The sequence below is a fragment of the Polyodon spathula genome, chromosome 24, assembly GCF_017654505.1.
Source record: "Polyodon spathula isolate WHYD16114869_AA chromosome 24, ASM1765450v1, whole genome shotgun sequence".
NCBI classification, from domain to species: domain Eukaryota; kingdom Metazoa; phylum Chordata; class Actinopteri; order Acipenseriformes; family Polyodontidae; genus Polyodon; species Polyodon spathula.
The window spans coordinates 14,594,806-14,609,412 of NC_054557.1; the positions used below are offsets into that span (position 1 = coordinate 14,594,806).

General features: G+C 38.0%; 1 protein-coding gene across 1 annotated transcript in view; it reads left to right on the forward strand.

Moving 5' to 3' along the window:
* LOC121299180 (dual specificity mitogen-activated protein kinase kinase 5-like) overlaps positions 1-14,607 on the forward strand; it is a 69,748-nt gene that overhangs the window by 37,080 nt on the left and 18,061 nt on the right. The window contains exons 17-19 of the mRNA XM_041226789.1: positions 2,639-2,668; positions 10,375-10,401; positions 10,736-10,768. Coding sequence (XP_041082723.1) covers positions 2,639-2,668; positions 10,375-10,401; positions 10,736-10,768 — 90 coding nt within the window. The remainder of the gene's footprint in view (positions 1-2,638; positions 2,669-10,374; positions 10,402-10,735; positions 10,769-14,607) is intronic.

The window sequence follows — 14,607 nt, forward strand, 5'->3', positions numbered from 1 at the left end:
TCATGGCAGTGCCATAGTGCAAGCTATTAAAACACCTCGATCATAGCAGAGCCATAGTGCAGTCTATTAAAACACCTCGATTGCACAGGATTGGTGAGAGGCAGCTTTCATTTTGATTTGATTCTTCAGCAGTGAAAAGCATTCTTACTACAAAGTTAAAGGCTATTGGCTTACATAGTTTACCTTGAGAATCCATTGTTTCCAGTAAATCAAGCATTTGTGTTTTGTTTGTTTGGATCTCAAATCTAGAGCCGTGGAAGGCCAGTGCCTTGCGGCAGCGTGTTAATTCAGTGTGCCTTTCAGTCTGCCTAATTGTGCCCAGTGATTTCTGATCTGATTAATAGCGCATAACGAGAATTAGCGCTGCTGTGATTTGCAAGTTGAAAATGCCCATCAGCTTTATTATTATGTTGTTTTTTGCCAGATGTTTTTTTACAAAATATTTCCTCGCACCTGTTACTCATAACCGTAAAAATGTACTAGATTCTCATTATATGCCTCTTAGCAATATCAATAACTCTTCTAAAAACTTGCCATACATATGCCATCAAGGAATCTAAGTGCTAAAGTCCACAGTTTGAAATGATACTCACCAGATACTTCTCACTTATTTTATTGGTGGCAGATCAGTTGAGTTGTGATAGCTGGCATAGCTGGCATGAAGCCTAAAGATGCTACAAAAACTGCTTTTTTCAAATGTTTTTTAGTGTTACATTGGAGTTGCTATTGTTCCATGCGTAGTGAAAAAGGCTAGTGAATGTTCAGCTCTGGCCAAAGGTGTTGCATCACCCTATAGAATGAACTCATTCTGCTTCATAAAATCGAATGAAACCTGCTCAATGTTGTTACGTTAACAAATTGAATTACATCTCAATTATGTCCATATAGGGTGTTTTTTGTTTTTGTTTAATTGTGTCAGTCCTAAAATTCTAGGTGATGCTAAGCTTTTGGCCAGAGCTGTACACTTTCAGTGCTGGGTGTTCGCAGCAGTTGTAAGGATAGCGGATCCGAATACAGTCCTGCTTTTTGTAATTATTTTAAAGTGCCATACGTGTGTGGAAGATGATTCAGTGCTGCAGGGAGCAGGCTGGGGTTGTGTCCTTCATGCCCATTATAAACAGTTTGGTTTTGCCATATGTTACAGCATGCTCTGCTGGCGTGCGCTGCACCTGTCAGGCAAAGAATAATGGCAATGTGATACAAAGCTAGACTCTTCCACTGTATATCAATCAAATGCACTAACTGGAAATATTCAACAGCAAGAGCATGTTATTGCTGTCTGAGGAAGCCACTTAAGAGCTATCTGATGTTTAAGTAAACATATTTTAACAGATTATTTATTTATTTATTTATTAATCCAGGTGTATTGATGTGTCATTGAGTTTGAGATTAAAACCTGTATTTCAGTATTTCAACCTATTTCAAATTGGCCCTGTAGCTTCAACGCCATTGGTTCAGGTATTGTTAGTTGTCATGTATAATCTGAAGCCAAACTGTACTTCTTTTACCCAAACAACCTTCATGGGTAGAAATTATCTTGAATGACCCCTGGTGGTACAGAAACAAGAGGAATTAGAAAGGACATTAAAGCTTCATTAGATGTGAAACACATTTAATACAGTGGGATAACTGCAGGCTATTTTGTGCAAGATTAGACCGTTCTCTTTAAGCTTCCTAGTTTCCAATAGCTTAGCTGACAAATCTATGGAGGAAATGGCTATTATTGTAATGTAGCAGAAGGCATTATAACAACAACAGTACGCCTGTGAAATTAAGGGTGTAAAATTAAGGGCAATAGTGCCGCCTCTTACTAATTCTTAGTACTTCAGTAGTCAGCATACGTTATTGTACAATGCAAAGCGAATGTTTCACGGATGATTCTGAACGTTTGGTTTTCACTGTACAGAGATGTTTGCTGCTGTGCCTGTGCTGGGTAATTATAAAGGAGTTCATTCTCTCATGTCTTTCCAGTCCAAGATGAGAGCTAATGGGGGTCTCTGATGCCAGCTGCCACAGTGTTATTGGGCCCTGAGTTTCAGAACTTTAACTCACACTTTAGTAAAAGTTTAATTCATTAAATCTCTCGTAACTGTTTCCAAAAGGGGTTTGAAATGTGTTCTTGCAAGTTTAGAGCCAGACTCTTTGGGGTTGATTTTAATGATCTAAACCGCGGCCAATCTAAACACCACCGCTTCATTTGTAAACCTGTTGTATCACAGATCTGATTTCCTATTGCACGTTGTAATGGTACTAAGTGGGTCAGTAAACCAGCCCTGGGTGGTAAACACCAGCGTGATTAATACAGAGTTTAAAGAGCAGTGGTATTAAGAGCCCCCACTGTTAAGGTAATTAAAATAGACCCCATTGTGTCATACGACAGAATAGACCCACGATAAACGTGAATATGGACGGAACTGGGGCATCTCCAGGCACAGTGCAGGTAAGTCCAGTTGAACTGGGGCGTCTCCAGGCACAGTGCCGGTAAGTCCAGTTGAACTGGGGCGTCTCCAGGCACAGTGCCGGTAAGTCCAGTTGAAGTGCAGTGGAATATAGCGCTGCTCCTCCTGCTCCTCTCTTTGTCCTGGAATGTGCTCCTCATGCAGATCTCTAACGACACAAACATTTTCTCCCTCTGCAGCTCGCTCTGGGGAGGTTTCCATATCCTCAGGTAAGGTTCTTCATTACTGTCTTTTTGCCACCATGACATTCATCCTTATGTATGAAGGTGCAGGGGAGCAATAGTGAATGTAGAAGCCACATACAAATAAAGCCAGGATTTTCAATTGAAATTCAACATCACTTGCAGCGATTTGAACTCTTTTTATTACTTCATTTACATCTTTATCATTTTTATTCCCCTCCCAATTCAAGTGTGAACCGGTTTAAAATTGATACATCAGTGCTATTAGGGTGGACTATCTGTCACTCCTCCTATATGGATTATATTGCTATAGTCACAATATCCATTTCACAAATCTCTCAATGAAATCTTGCAGTATCACACGGGATGGGACGGGGGGGCAGGGGACGGGGGGCCAGGTTCTTTGCTGGAAATGGAAACAAATTGGAACAAAACAGTGGAAAAAAATATTACAAACTAATGACAGGTTTGGAAATTTAAGCTCCAAATTACAAATTACCAAAAATTATTATTTTGATATTTATTTATATTTTGCGAGTTTTATTGTAAACACTGGTCCTGCTTATTAGATTTTTTTAATTAATTTTTTTTTTTTTTAAAGTGTACCGATATCATTTTTAAAATAATTTCTTCAGAATTTGTCCCCCTGCAGCTGAATCACCTGTTTTGTTAGAATAAGCTTAGTACTTGCTTTGTATGAAGCAAAGAGTGCTAGCACACCAAAGCTCACTGTTACCATCAACAGAGTCCTGATATCATCAGGAATATACAGCGCATGTACTGACAGACCAATCCTGAAGTGCTTGGCTGCTATATTACAATTGAAACTGAATAACCTGACCTACTAAAAGCCTCTTTTCTGTGTCAGCAAATAAACACGTACATGGCGAGTAGTTTTAACACACCATTGATAGTGTTATTCTTGAGCTTTCCAGTGATTATGTCTGTGAGAATCAAAAGCACCAAGGAAATCATTTAAAAGTCTTAAACAACTGGATTATATATATATATATATATATATATATATATATATATATATATATATATATATAAGTGTGTCGAAATGGTTTAATCCTTCCTGGGTATTCCCTAATGCCCCTGGTCTGTATAAGCAGACCAGCCTAGGGGCTTGTCTGATTTCAAAGTGCTGTTGGTCTGTGGCTCTTTAAGCATCTATTAACTTGCTATTATTATGCAAATCCAAATTGTATTACACATACTAATGTATGCACGGTTAGATTATGCGGCTGTGACACAAACATGGTTATTGAATAATCAGTTGAATCTCCGCTGTCTGCTCTGCGTTACAGTTCTGTTTCATTTATTCTCGTGACACCGACTCTGTGGTATCAGCAGTGAAAGGGACCAAGTGGCTGTTACTTCATCCCCATCGTGAGCTCTTAAATATATGCACATGTGCGTGGTGTCTGGACATTAAATTGCATGACAACAAGATATATTATGTGTTACAGGCATGGCTTCACAGACTCGGTTATAAGTAACCTGTAGTGTTTTTTTTTGCCTTGGTTTGGTCCCTGTTGGATCTTGGGTGTTGGGATAATGTAATTAAAAATGTACAAGTAAATTACAGAGGTAGGAAAGTGTGTTGCAGTACTTGAAATCTGAAGGGTGATTATATTGAAAATAACAACATCAGTGGTTCTATGTAATTTGGGAGAGTCAAAATAATTTGGACGATCGTAATGAATCTTCTGCGGGCTTCAGGATTGTGAATTAAGAATGCTTGTCGATTTATACTGTACATAGAAATTATAAAAAATAACATCTGTTAATGAACAAAGAAATGTATTTACAAACTTCTTTTTAGTTTATTTTTGTTACAAGTAAAAAAAAAAAAAAAGACAATTATTTTCATACGGATATCTGAGGGTAATGTATAGCAAATGCATTCAGACGGTTGGAAAACAAATGTATATTTATAAAATACGGAGACATTCTGTTCTCTAGCATACTTAAGCCATGCTTTGGTTAATAAATTATGCCAAAATGACCTGAAGTAAAAAAGAAAAAAAAAACTTTCTGTGCAAATAGTGCCCCTGGTATTGTAAAGCTTTGAATGTTTTCACACCCCATTAATTTATTACTTCTCTTTCTTCGTTTTTAAATTTCATTTTTAAGAAGAAATTCAGACTCCCCGCTGCCGTAGTGATTCTCATCTTGTTGTTAATTTTCCCCGCTCCATATGGAGCTCCAGACATTTCACCTGGAGGCTGTACTAGATTTTGCTGTAGTGATCGTACTTCCGGAGGCCAAACCTGTCATTTAAGGTTCCTGGTGCATCTGTCTGCGGCAGGCTTTCTGCTGGCATTGGCGAGTGCGAATAACAAATTGGATGCACCTGAGATTCGGATGATTAGTGGGTTTTTGGAATCTGTAGACTTGTAAGCAGATAGCTTTGGCTGGCGGGCAGTGGAGGGGGCAATCACCATAGGTGCCTCTGTACTCACACCTTCCATTCAGGGTCTGGGTTGGTAGCACAGATACACCGCTGGAATTCTAGCAAATAACGGAAGAGAGTAAAAAAAAAGAAAAGAAGAAAGAAAGAAAGTTGCAGGCATTTTCATCCTAGCTTGTCATTGATTAGAAAAGAGTCTTTAATTTCATTTCACCCCATGTTGTGATTAATTTGCATTCTTTGTCAGGAGTTAATGGAGTTTTCTTTACGGTTCGCTCTATAAATCCTTGAAGACACTAGACTTGATCTGATGTTTATACAGCCGCCAGCGGACTGCCACGTGATTGATTGTTGGCTTTGTCTTTTTACATTTTTTAAAATTATTATTACCATCTATGTGTTTGGGTTACATGTTTAAATAAACATATATGTAAATCTTAAAAAAAAAAAAAAAAAAAAAAAAAAAAAAAAAAAACAGATTCCACTGGTCATTACAGCATAAATCCCATTTAAAATAAGTTTTAAGCACATCCTCAGATCTGTATCAACAGATGTCTATATTTTTCTCTTACACACATTTTTTTTGTTATTTAAAATGTACGTTTTTTTTTTTTTTACCTAAATGGCCTATAATAGTAAAAAGCCATTAAGAGACAATTTAAATAAATAAATAATCAAAAGCACATTGTGGTTTGTCTCAAAGGAAAAGCACCAAGTAAATCTGTCAGACATTTATAGTCCAGAGTCATTATCAGCTTGCTGCTTCAAAGTTGGTTATATGGGTAACTGGGAAAAGATAGCCCTCATGGTCTCCCAGTAAAGATCATGCATTAAGTGGAAAACAGATCATCACCGAGCTACTGCGTTCAAATCTCTCACCACATCGTTTATACTGAAAGAAGGGTTTGTATTGTTATTATTTCTATTGCAGCCTAATTATTCTCTTTGGAAATTGCTGAATTTAACTGTTCATTACTAATAATTATCGCTGTTAACATCCAGAATTAAAAATAAATAAATAAATAAATAAGTGTTACACAAGGTTGTCATCGAAGACAAGGCCAAAAATAAACAACAGCAGTGGTACTGATAAGAGAGAGAGAGAGAGAGAGAGAGAGAGAGAGAGAATTATATAGGAGCAAAATAACGCAGGTAAATTTAAATAAAAGAAAATAAAAGTACCATTTTGTAGGATGTGTGTGATTTTGTAGGACGTTTGAGGAGAGAAGCTCCATATGATCTACTACATTTCGCTTTATCATTTCATGTTGCTCTCATACCCTTTTCATACAGGCTTCACCTGCAAGTATACCTGGTGTTAGAACTTTGTACTTTACAAAGATGGATCTCTTTTTATTCTTTTAGCATCATCTTTTGTTTGTGTGACTGGTTCCCCTTCGGTAGTTCCATATTAATGAAAGACCGCAGTCAAAAGTACAAATAGAGTCATATCCTGGATATAAAACCCTTTACAAGCACAGAATAAAAGGGGTTGATATCTGCTTTGAATTGAAGAGCAATTATATCATTCAATTGATATAATAGATAGATATATTCTCCCACTTCCTCCCTTTGAGTATCTGAAACATGACTGAGGTCACAAGGTATATGTAAGGTATACAGAACTGATGCTGATGGAAAGAGAGGCAGAAAATGAGTCATCTTTTAGTAAAACTACAGAATAAATGGAAGTTTTGTTGCACGGTTTGACTGAATTGAAGGCAGCTTAGTGGGGTTCAGTGGCAAAAGAGTGAACATGCTTGGAATCTTAAAAAAAAAAAAGCTAACTTACTGATCTTGTAATTATGGTGGTCTCTATTGAAAGAGAGAGAGAAATGGGCTTCCAAAGCTGTAAAAATGTAAAGATAAAATTTGTCAACCGATCTAGGAAGATGTGACCTGGGTCACAGATAAATCTCTCAGCCGAAGGCTTCAGGGTAAGTCATAATTCTAGCGACTAAGAGAGAGATGAAAGTGGCACAGTGTCTGCTGCAAGTTAGGGTTCGGGTAGGTGAATTCGTTTACTATGCTTTAGATAATGATGTAAGAAGCAGGTGAAGATCTCTCTCTCTCTCTCTCTCTCTCGCTCTCTCTGACTTTCTTTCTCAAATATCTCCATGGAGACAGAAATGGAATGCCCTTGGTGTCAAAATTCCTTTTTTTCTACTTTCACCAAAGACATTGATTAAAAAGTAAAAGCGCCACGGTTTTGTCGATCAGAACCACCCCCACCCTCCCAGACACCAGAGAGACACCTGCTCGGAAAAGAGAGTTCCACACTTTTTAAAACGTTATTGTCAGTTTTAGTTAAAGCTGTAGGGCTTTACCCATAAACCCTTAGTTACTACTCGGGGGACACACATCGGTGGGGGGGGGGGGGGGGGTTTGCTTGGTCCTCCCTGTTCCGATGGCAGATGGCTTTTGGCTTGATTGACAAGTGGTGTCTATAGGTCCTGCAGGTCTGGGTTAGACAGAATTGCAGAATTACAAATTTCCCAATATATTCCACTGGTGTCAAATCGGTCAGCATTATATAGTCGTCCCAATCACAACATAGCAGATTTAAAAGGACTAAAAGCAATTACATTTCTAATTTACTTTTTTTTATTTTATTTTTATTAATATTAATATTATTGGAAATGGAAAGCTGTGTCTTAAATTACTTTTACATTGTACACCAGTTTCACATCCATGCTTCAGATCAAGCACAAAGAAAATGAATGTCCCAATTACGCTAATAAAGCAGGTCATCTCATTAATTAACAGATCTAGGACACCGGTTTGGTGTGCTTAACGCATTTGTTTTGAAGAGAATCTGAGAATTGACTGCCGAGTGTCATTTGAGCACTTCCACATTTAATATGAGCGATTTAAAACTATGGGTTTGTTTGTTACCTATGCTGGATCACAGGTAATCTTTAGATCCCACATTTTAGAATCAGTCCGCTACTTGGGAAAATTATTGTGTGCATATCATTTAAGAACTACATGATGAAATCTGTTTAAAAAAAAAACAAAAAAAAAAAACACTACCTTGATGGAAAGTCAGAAGAAAAAGAAAAATGAAAGCAATTGAGAGCGGAATACGTTGAGTGTTGTAAGTTAATTATCCTCAGCACCGATTCTCACACCCTGGAAAATGTACAATTACTAACATGATTGTGTTGCATCTATCTTAATGAGTAAATAGAAAAACAGAGTGCAGCCTCACAGACAATAGATCTGATTCGGAGAAAATAGATTATATATCAGCGAGGGGGGTCTCTTGGTATTTATAGAAATAAGAGAGCGGGGCTTTATTTAATTGAGAACATGAATCAATTACTGCAGTGCTGGATTGTGAAATCCAAACGAATTGTTTAGCCTGTTGTATATTTTTTTTAGCCTGAATACAGACTTCCTCGCCACACATCCTGTAGCGAACAAGGATCCTAAAATGATTTGTTTTGAAACTTGGTATATAATTAAATATTGCTAAGAACTGGCCTTTCTTTTTTTTGTATAGATATACAATTATTTTATAAAGATATTTAGTTTTTGCTTTTGAGTCCCCTGTTCACACACTACTGCTGTCGTTGGACCAAGACTGCCGACTCGCAGGTCAATCCTGACCTGTAAATCCAGGAATCCCTCTCCATCTTTTCCACAAGCCCCAGAACAGCAGTGTGAATCAATATGTAGTTACAGTACTATAGAAATGCTATACAGAAACCAACAAACAAGCAAAGTTTTGATGAGAAGTCTTTGTCTTGTAGAGGTTCAATCATCAGCCGGTTTCCCTATCGAATATTATCGGACTGGTAATAATCAACAACATGGGATGCGTTGAGAACGCTTGATTATTATTTTTTGCTTCTTGCTTTTAAATAATATGTCGGCTCTTCATCAAAGCCTCCTGACCCCATAGAAAACAAGCATGTGTATGTTATTAAAGATAGGGATATAATATAAACATTGAGAAAAAGTTATTTTAAAAAAGCAAGACTCTTCACAAAAGCTTTCAAAAATGCACATTTAGTCGAGGCTTACAAAATGAAGTCTTCAAATACACCAGCGAAATAAAATAAAAACTCAAATTCAGTACTGATCGTTTCTTTTTTTTTCCTTTGAATTGCATTCATCCTATTAGGATCCTTGTTATTTCACATAAGGCTTAATGCACCCTAACTCGCATGCATTAGAGCACTATATGGGGCTAAGTAATGCTAAGTACTACACCAGACGTGAGAATTCTCTCTCAGTCACAAAACAAACATTAAAGCTCCAGTCCTATGCATTGTATTGTGTGCTTCTTGTGACGTTTGATTGTCAAACCAAGTGAGTGTGCAGCTGCTGCCTCTCTGGGAGCCTTGTGTAAAAGAGATAGCCCAGCACTAATCAGTGATTGGACTGTACTGATCATTACCATTGTCTGACTTCACTTCAGTCTGAGATGTACTGTTAATTAATGCCAGTTAAAATCTACACTGAAATGAGTCCCTGAATCTCTTAAGATCAATACACGACAGAAATGGGGTTTTATTTATAGGTTCAAATAGCCTCAACTCGTTGCTGCTAGAATAAGTGTAGGAATCATAAAACAACAAAGCTAATATTTTAGATGGGTTCATACTATACAGTATGACTGGTGTATTTGAACATGTTCAGTTTAATGGCGCATTTAACACATTCGCACATTATTTCTGATAAGACATGGCCCAGTCGTAAACAAATTACAGTGAGAAGTCTTCTCTCTAAGTTTGTTTTCTGGTTAGAAGTGTCAAGCTTAATCGTGTTTTTCTTTTCCTTTTTTTCTTTTTGGAAGCACATGAATATGTCATTGCCGCTCCATTAATACAAATTTCCTGTAAAAGAAAAGATCATAAGCAGTGTTTGGCAGGGGTCCAATATGCTAATTCCTAAGTATGATTTAATTCCAAATTTAAATTAATGGGATTTTAATTTAAACGAGAGTAGTTTTTTAACACAGCGAGCGTAGCTTCAAACTTAGCAGTTCCGACACAGAAATATGACAGTGTTATTCATATCCGAGTCAGTAAACAGCATTTTGAAATGGATTATATATTTTTTTTCATCTCCCCGTTTTTATACAACCTGGAGGGTAGTAAAGAATTCTGCAAAATTAGCATTCTGCTGACTTTTGCCTATAAATGAGAAGCAAGCTATTAACATTTGTGTATTTTCATTATGTAAATGGTGTTAACACATGCCCAGAAATTGCCACCAGCAATGCAATAATTTTCTCTCAGTGATCATAATGTGTCCAAGTGAGTCATTTTGATTATGACATGCTAATTACATATTACCTTTTTTTCAGATTCAGAAAAACCAGGGATCTTTAATGGTAAGCTTTATGAGTTTGAGAGAGGGGAAAGAATAAAACATTTTCTGCGTTCCTGCCGGCTGCTTCCTCTGCACGCTTGGGTGGGTTACTTTAAACCTGGCAAATTGCATTTCACACAAAAAAACAAGACTTTAACTGCCACTATTAGATTAGGCACCATTAGAAATAATGGAATATCCGCAGCGCCAATGTTTTTCTAAGAGTTTGATGCTTTTGATTAATCTCGCTACATTTTATTGCATTAATGATTTTTCTTTCCACTCCACTGTAAAGATATTGCATACAGGCTAATACTGTTCTTGTTGTTTTTCCTCCTCTCTTGCTGCCGTTCAAGCCTCTTCAGTTATTGCAGTGCATTGTTGATGAGGTGAGTTTTCGTCTTATGTGCTTTCTCTCCTAAAGTCATTCCTAATGGTGTGGAAAGCTTATATTTTGTTTCCTAATGAAGCACAGTACCCGGCATGCTTGAAACATGTTGCCTTGCACAGCCCTGAGCCATTTAAACAGAATGGAGACAGGCCTTGAACAAAGTGGAGACCTGCCCTTCGAGGCTCAGCCCAGTTCTTGGGGGGGGGGGGGGGGGGGGCTACAGGAAGTACAGGGAGACCTACTGGGGTCCCCAGGAGATGTCGTAAATAGAAAATGAGAGGGCCAGTGAATGTATTGTTTTCATGAAATAATTGGGTGGTAATGTGCATTATAGTTATTTGGTAAAAAAAAAGCAAAAAATACCCAGCATTATACAGTATTGTGTACATTTATTGCAACATCCCATCGCTTCTCTTGTTTTGATTTGTTGTGCATATGAAATGGAAAATTTTCACAATAGGCATAATTAAATTGATGACTTTAGTAGGACACACATGTAGTTAATTAAAAATATTAAGAGAAAAGGAACACATAGCCCCAAATGGTAAATTGCAAAAGACTTTTTAGAAGTTGTTTTGCCAAATTTAAAGCACAAAGTGGTCTGACGTTTTCACACGAGTGTCTATTGTTTCTATATCCCAGATTACTGACTGCAAGTTGAAATTCTCACACTGAGGTTTTCATGCAAGAAGGTATATAAAGGATATAAATGACAAATCTTGAGGTGTTCTGGTACGTTTGCACACTACTATATATAACTGGACCAAGAACTATATACAGGCACTATTGGGAAGTAAATTCAAAGGAAATCTTCTGAAGGGAAAAAATAAATAATTTGAACAGTGTTAACATTATAGCAACAATGCTGCTTTGAACTGTAATGTATCTGCAAACCGGTAGTTTCATGCTAGCTTTATACTGTTACAATTATTATTCTACTGTATGCCAAATATTCAGCCCTACTTCTGCATGAGGACATTTTCAAAGACTTCCCGTAGAAAAGTGTCTTATTTTAGATCTTACTTTTTATTCGTATCACTGAATATCTTTATGATTTGAGCGCTGTCTTTAAAGTTATGAATGGCTTGAAGAGATGAGTAAGTTAAGCTTCAATTTTTCTCATTTTGTTTTAAAATGTATCAATCAGTGAGTAGTATGAGCTGCACAGGTTCGAGTCCCTCTTTGAATTCTGAATCGTATTGCAGACGGGGTAGCGCTACCTGAGTGGCAGCGAGACAGGATTGTATGAAGACGTGCGTCTGACAAACCCGCCCCTATACACACTCCTAGAATAGATTGGACATGCAAAGCTGTGATACGAGGGTGGCAGACTCAGACGCTTTCCATGCTACTATAATTACAAAACTCGTCTGTCTTTGGGCACGTCTTTCCATATCTGTCTTTTCCCAGATAGCTGTACTTGATATGCACATTGCTGACGTTTACAGCAGTGGAGTCTGGCGCTGTACATTGAAATCATCAGTGGAGTCTGGCGCTGTGCATTGAAATCAGCAGTGGAGTCTGGCGCTGTGCATTGAAATCAGCAGTGGGGTCTGGCGCTGTGCATTGAAATCAGCAGTGGAGTCTGGCGCTGTGCATTGAAATCAGCAGTGTGGTCTGGCACTGTGCATTGAAATCAGCAGTGTGGTCTGGCACTGTGCATTGAAATCAGCAGTGTGGTCTGGCACTGTGCATTGAAATCAGCAGTGGGGTCTGGCGCTGTGCATTGAAATCAGCAGTGTGGTCTGGCACTGTGCATTGAAATCAGCAGTGGGGTCTGACGCTGTGCATTGAAATCAGCAGTGGGGTCTGGCGCTGTGCATTGAAATCAGCAGTGTGGTCTGGCGCTGTGCATTGAAATCAGCAGTGGGGTCTGGCGCTGTGCATTGAAATCAGCAGTGGGGTCTGGCGCTGTGCATTGAAATCAGCAATGGGGTCTGACGCTGTGCATTGAAATCAGCAGTGGGGTCTGGCGCTGTGCATTGAAATCCTTGCCCTGTGTTTTGTAGGTGTGATTCGTAGACTCCTCTTTTTCGCTACTCGGCCCCAAACATAAACAGTGTGACCCCGTCTTGTTTGTGTGCCTCCCTGTAGCCTAAACATCTGATGCACACTTGTCATGGGGGGGTGATGTTCTGCTAACCCCCATCTTCTCATCTCAAATATGTAAAAAAACGAAACCAGATTTACAGTACAATGTCTTTACCACTTTCTGTTGCGTTTTTTGTTTAAAACCTTTAAGCCACCCGACATGGCTCCTATTGAACTGTATCCTGACCTCTCTTGTGTGTGCAATGCAGGCAGGATATAGGAACGAGGGAGAGACCTCGGCCGGCAGGAGCTGAATAATTACCTTTAGACCAACCTGAGCAGCAGGCTTCCCACGAGGCCTGCCTCATTTAATGGCTGCTAAAACTCAATCTAGACGATGTCAATGGTCATGCTTGATTATTTGCAGCAGTGTTTTATGAAAAAGCAATAAGAAAGCTTTCGGGGCGAACAAGAATGGAGATACAGTGACTGATTTTAAAGTTGTTGTTTTTTTTATTTTTATAAAGCCTCTTGCGTTTGAAGAGGTGGCACCACTGCTACTATTGTGCTACAGTGCCTGAGCTATTTTGGTGATATAGACAGAAGCACCGCTGTGCTCCCTTAGCTTATAATTGACAAGAGTCCACCGAGACCCCAGAACAGCAGCATAGAACACGGCTGTTGTTTTTTGTTTTAATAAAAAAAAAAAAAAAAAAAAAAAAATTACAGTCATTTACTTTGCAGTGAATCACATTTTCTTTCCTAACCTTTCTGATAAATTATATATCTTCAGACACTTCTGGGCTGTAGATCTTGCTTGAGAACAAAATTAAATAACACTGTAGCGTGTTCAGACACTTTGGAACAAGGAGACGTGAGGTTCCTTTTTAAAGTTCACTTGATCTCTCAAAACATGTAGGCATTCTTACTTGACTTCAATAAAATCACAGGATTATGATAGAGTTAAAGAGCATGGCTATTTAGATATGACACAAAGTACACATTGCTGTTTAAATAAGGCATTTTCACTCTGGACCTGTTTTAGAGCAAGGTCACATTAGAAACAAAATCCTTCTGTGTAATGTGGGTCACTCTTATCTAAGTGCAAATGCCCCTGTTCTTTTGAACTTTTTTGAAGTGGTTACAGTAGAAACTTTTTTTGTTATTATTATTGTCTGGTGTTTATTTAAAAAAAGAAAGATGGGCATTTATATTTATTTGTTTAATTTTAACTCAGTACCAGTATCTGGCAATGTCACGTTTATAATTATAATGTAAAGACACTTGTAGTTGTGTAGTTTACTGCTATAACAATTAGTACCAGTTATAGACCGAGTCTCTTCCTCATTCACCAATGTGTTTTAATGTCTGTACAGTTTATTTATAAAGGCATATATTTTTCTTGTTCCTTTCAAACATAAGTGAGCTGACAGGTTGTTATTGATTACCCAGTAAATCTGAACACAGGCTGACCGTGTGGGAGATTCTGAAGCCCAGTGCAGAATGGGAGATTTAATAGAATCTAAACGCTTTCTGATCACAGCTTTGGAAGTGCAACACAAATTAGGCTGAGGTAGCACTGTGCTGTCGGAGAGACTGGTAGAAATCTTTAACAGCCCCCCCTGCTGGTATTGCATAGTTTAGCAGCTGTGTATTCCCTGCAGCCATCATCAGCATTTATAACTAACTATATTATTTACCTGTAAGATTTAAAAGACACAACAATTTAAAAAAGTTACATTATTCACTGAGTTATGAAATTATATACTGTGTCTATTTTAAAACAAACAACCCATGAACCCCTGA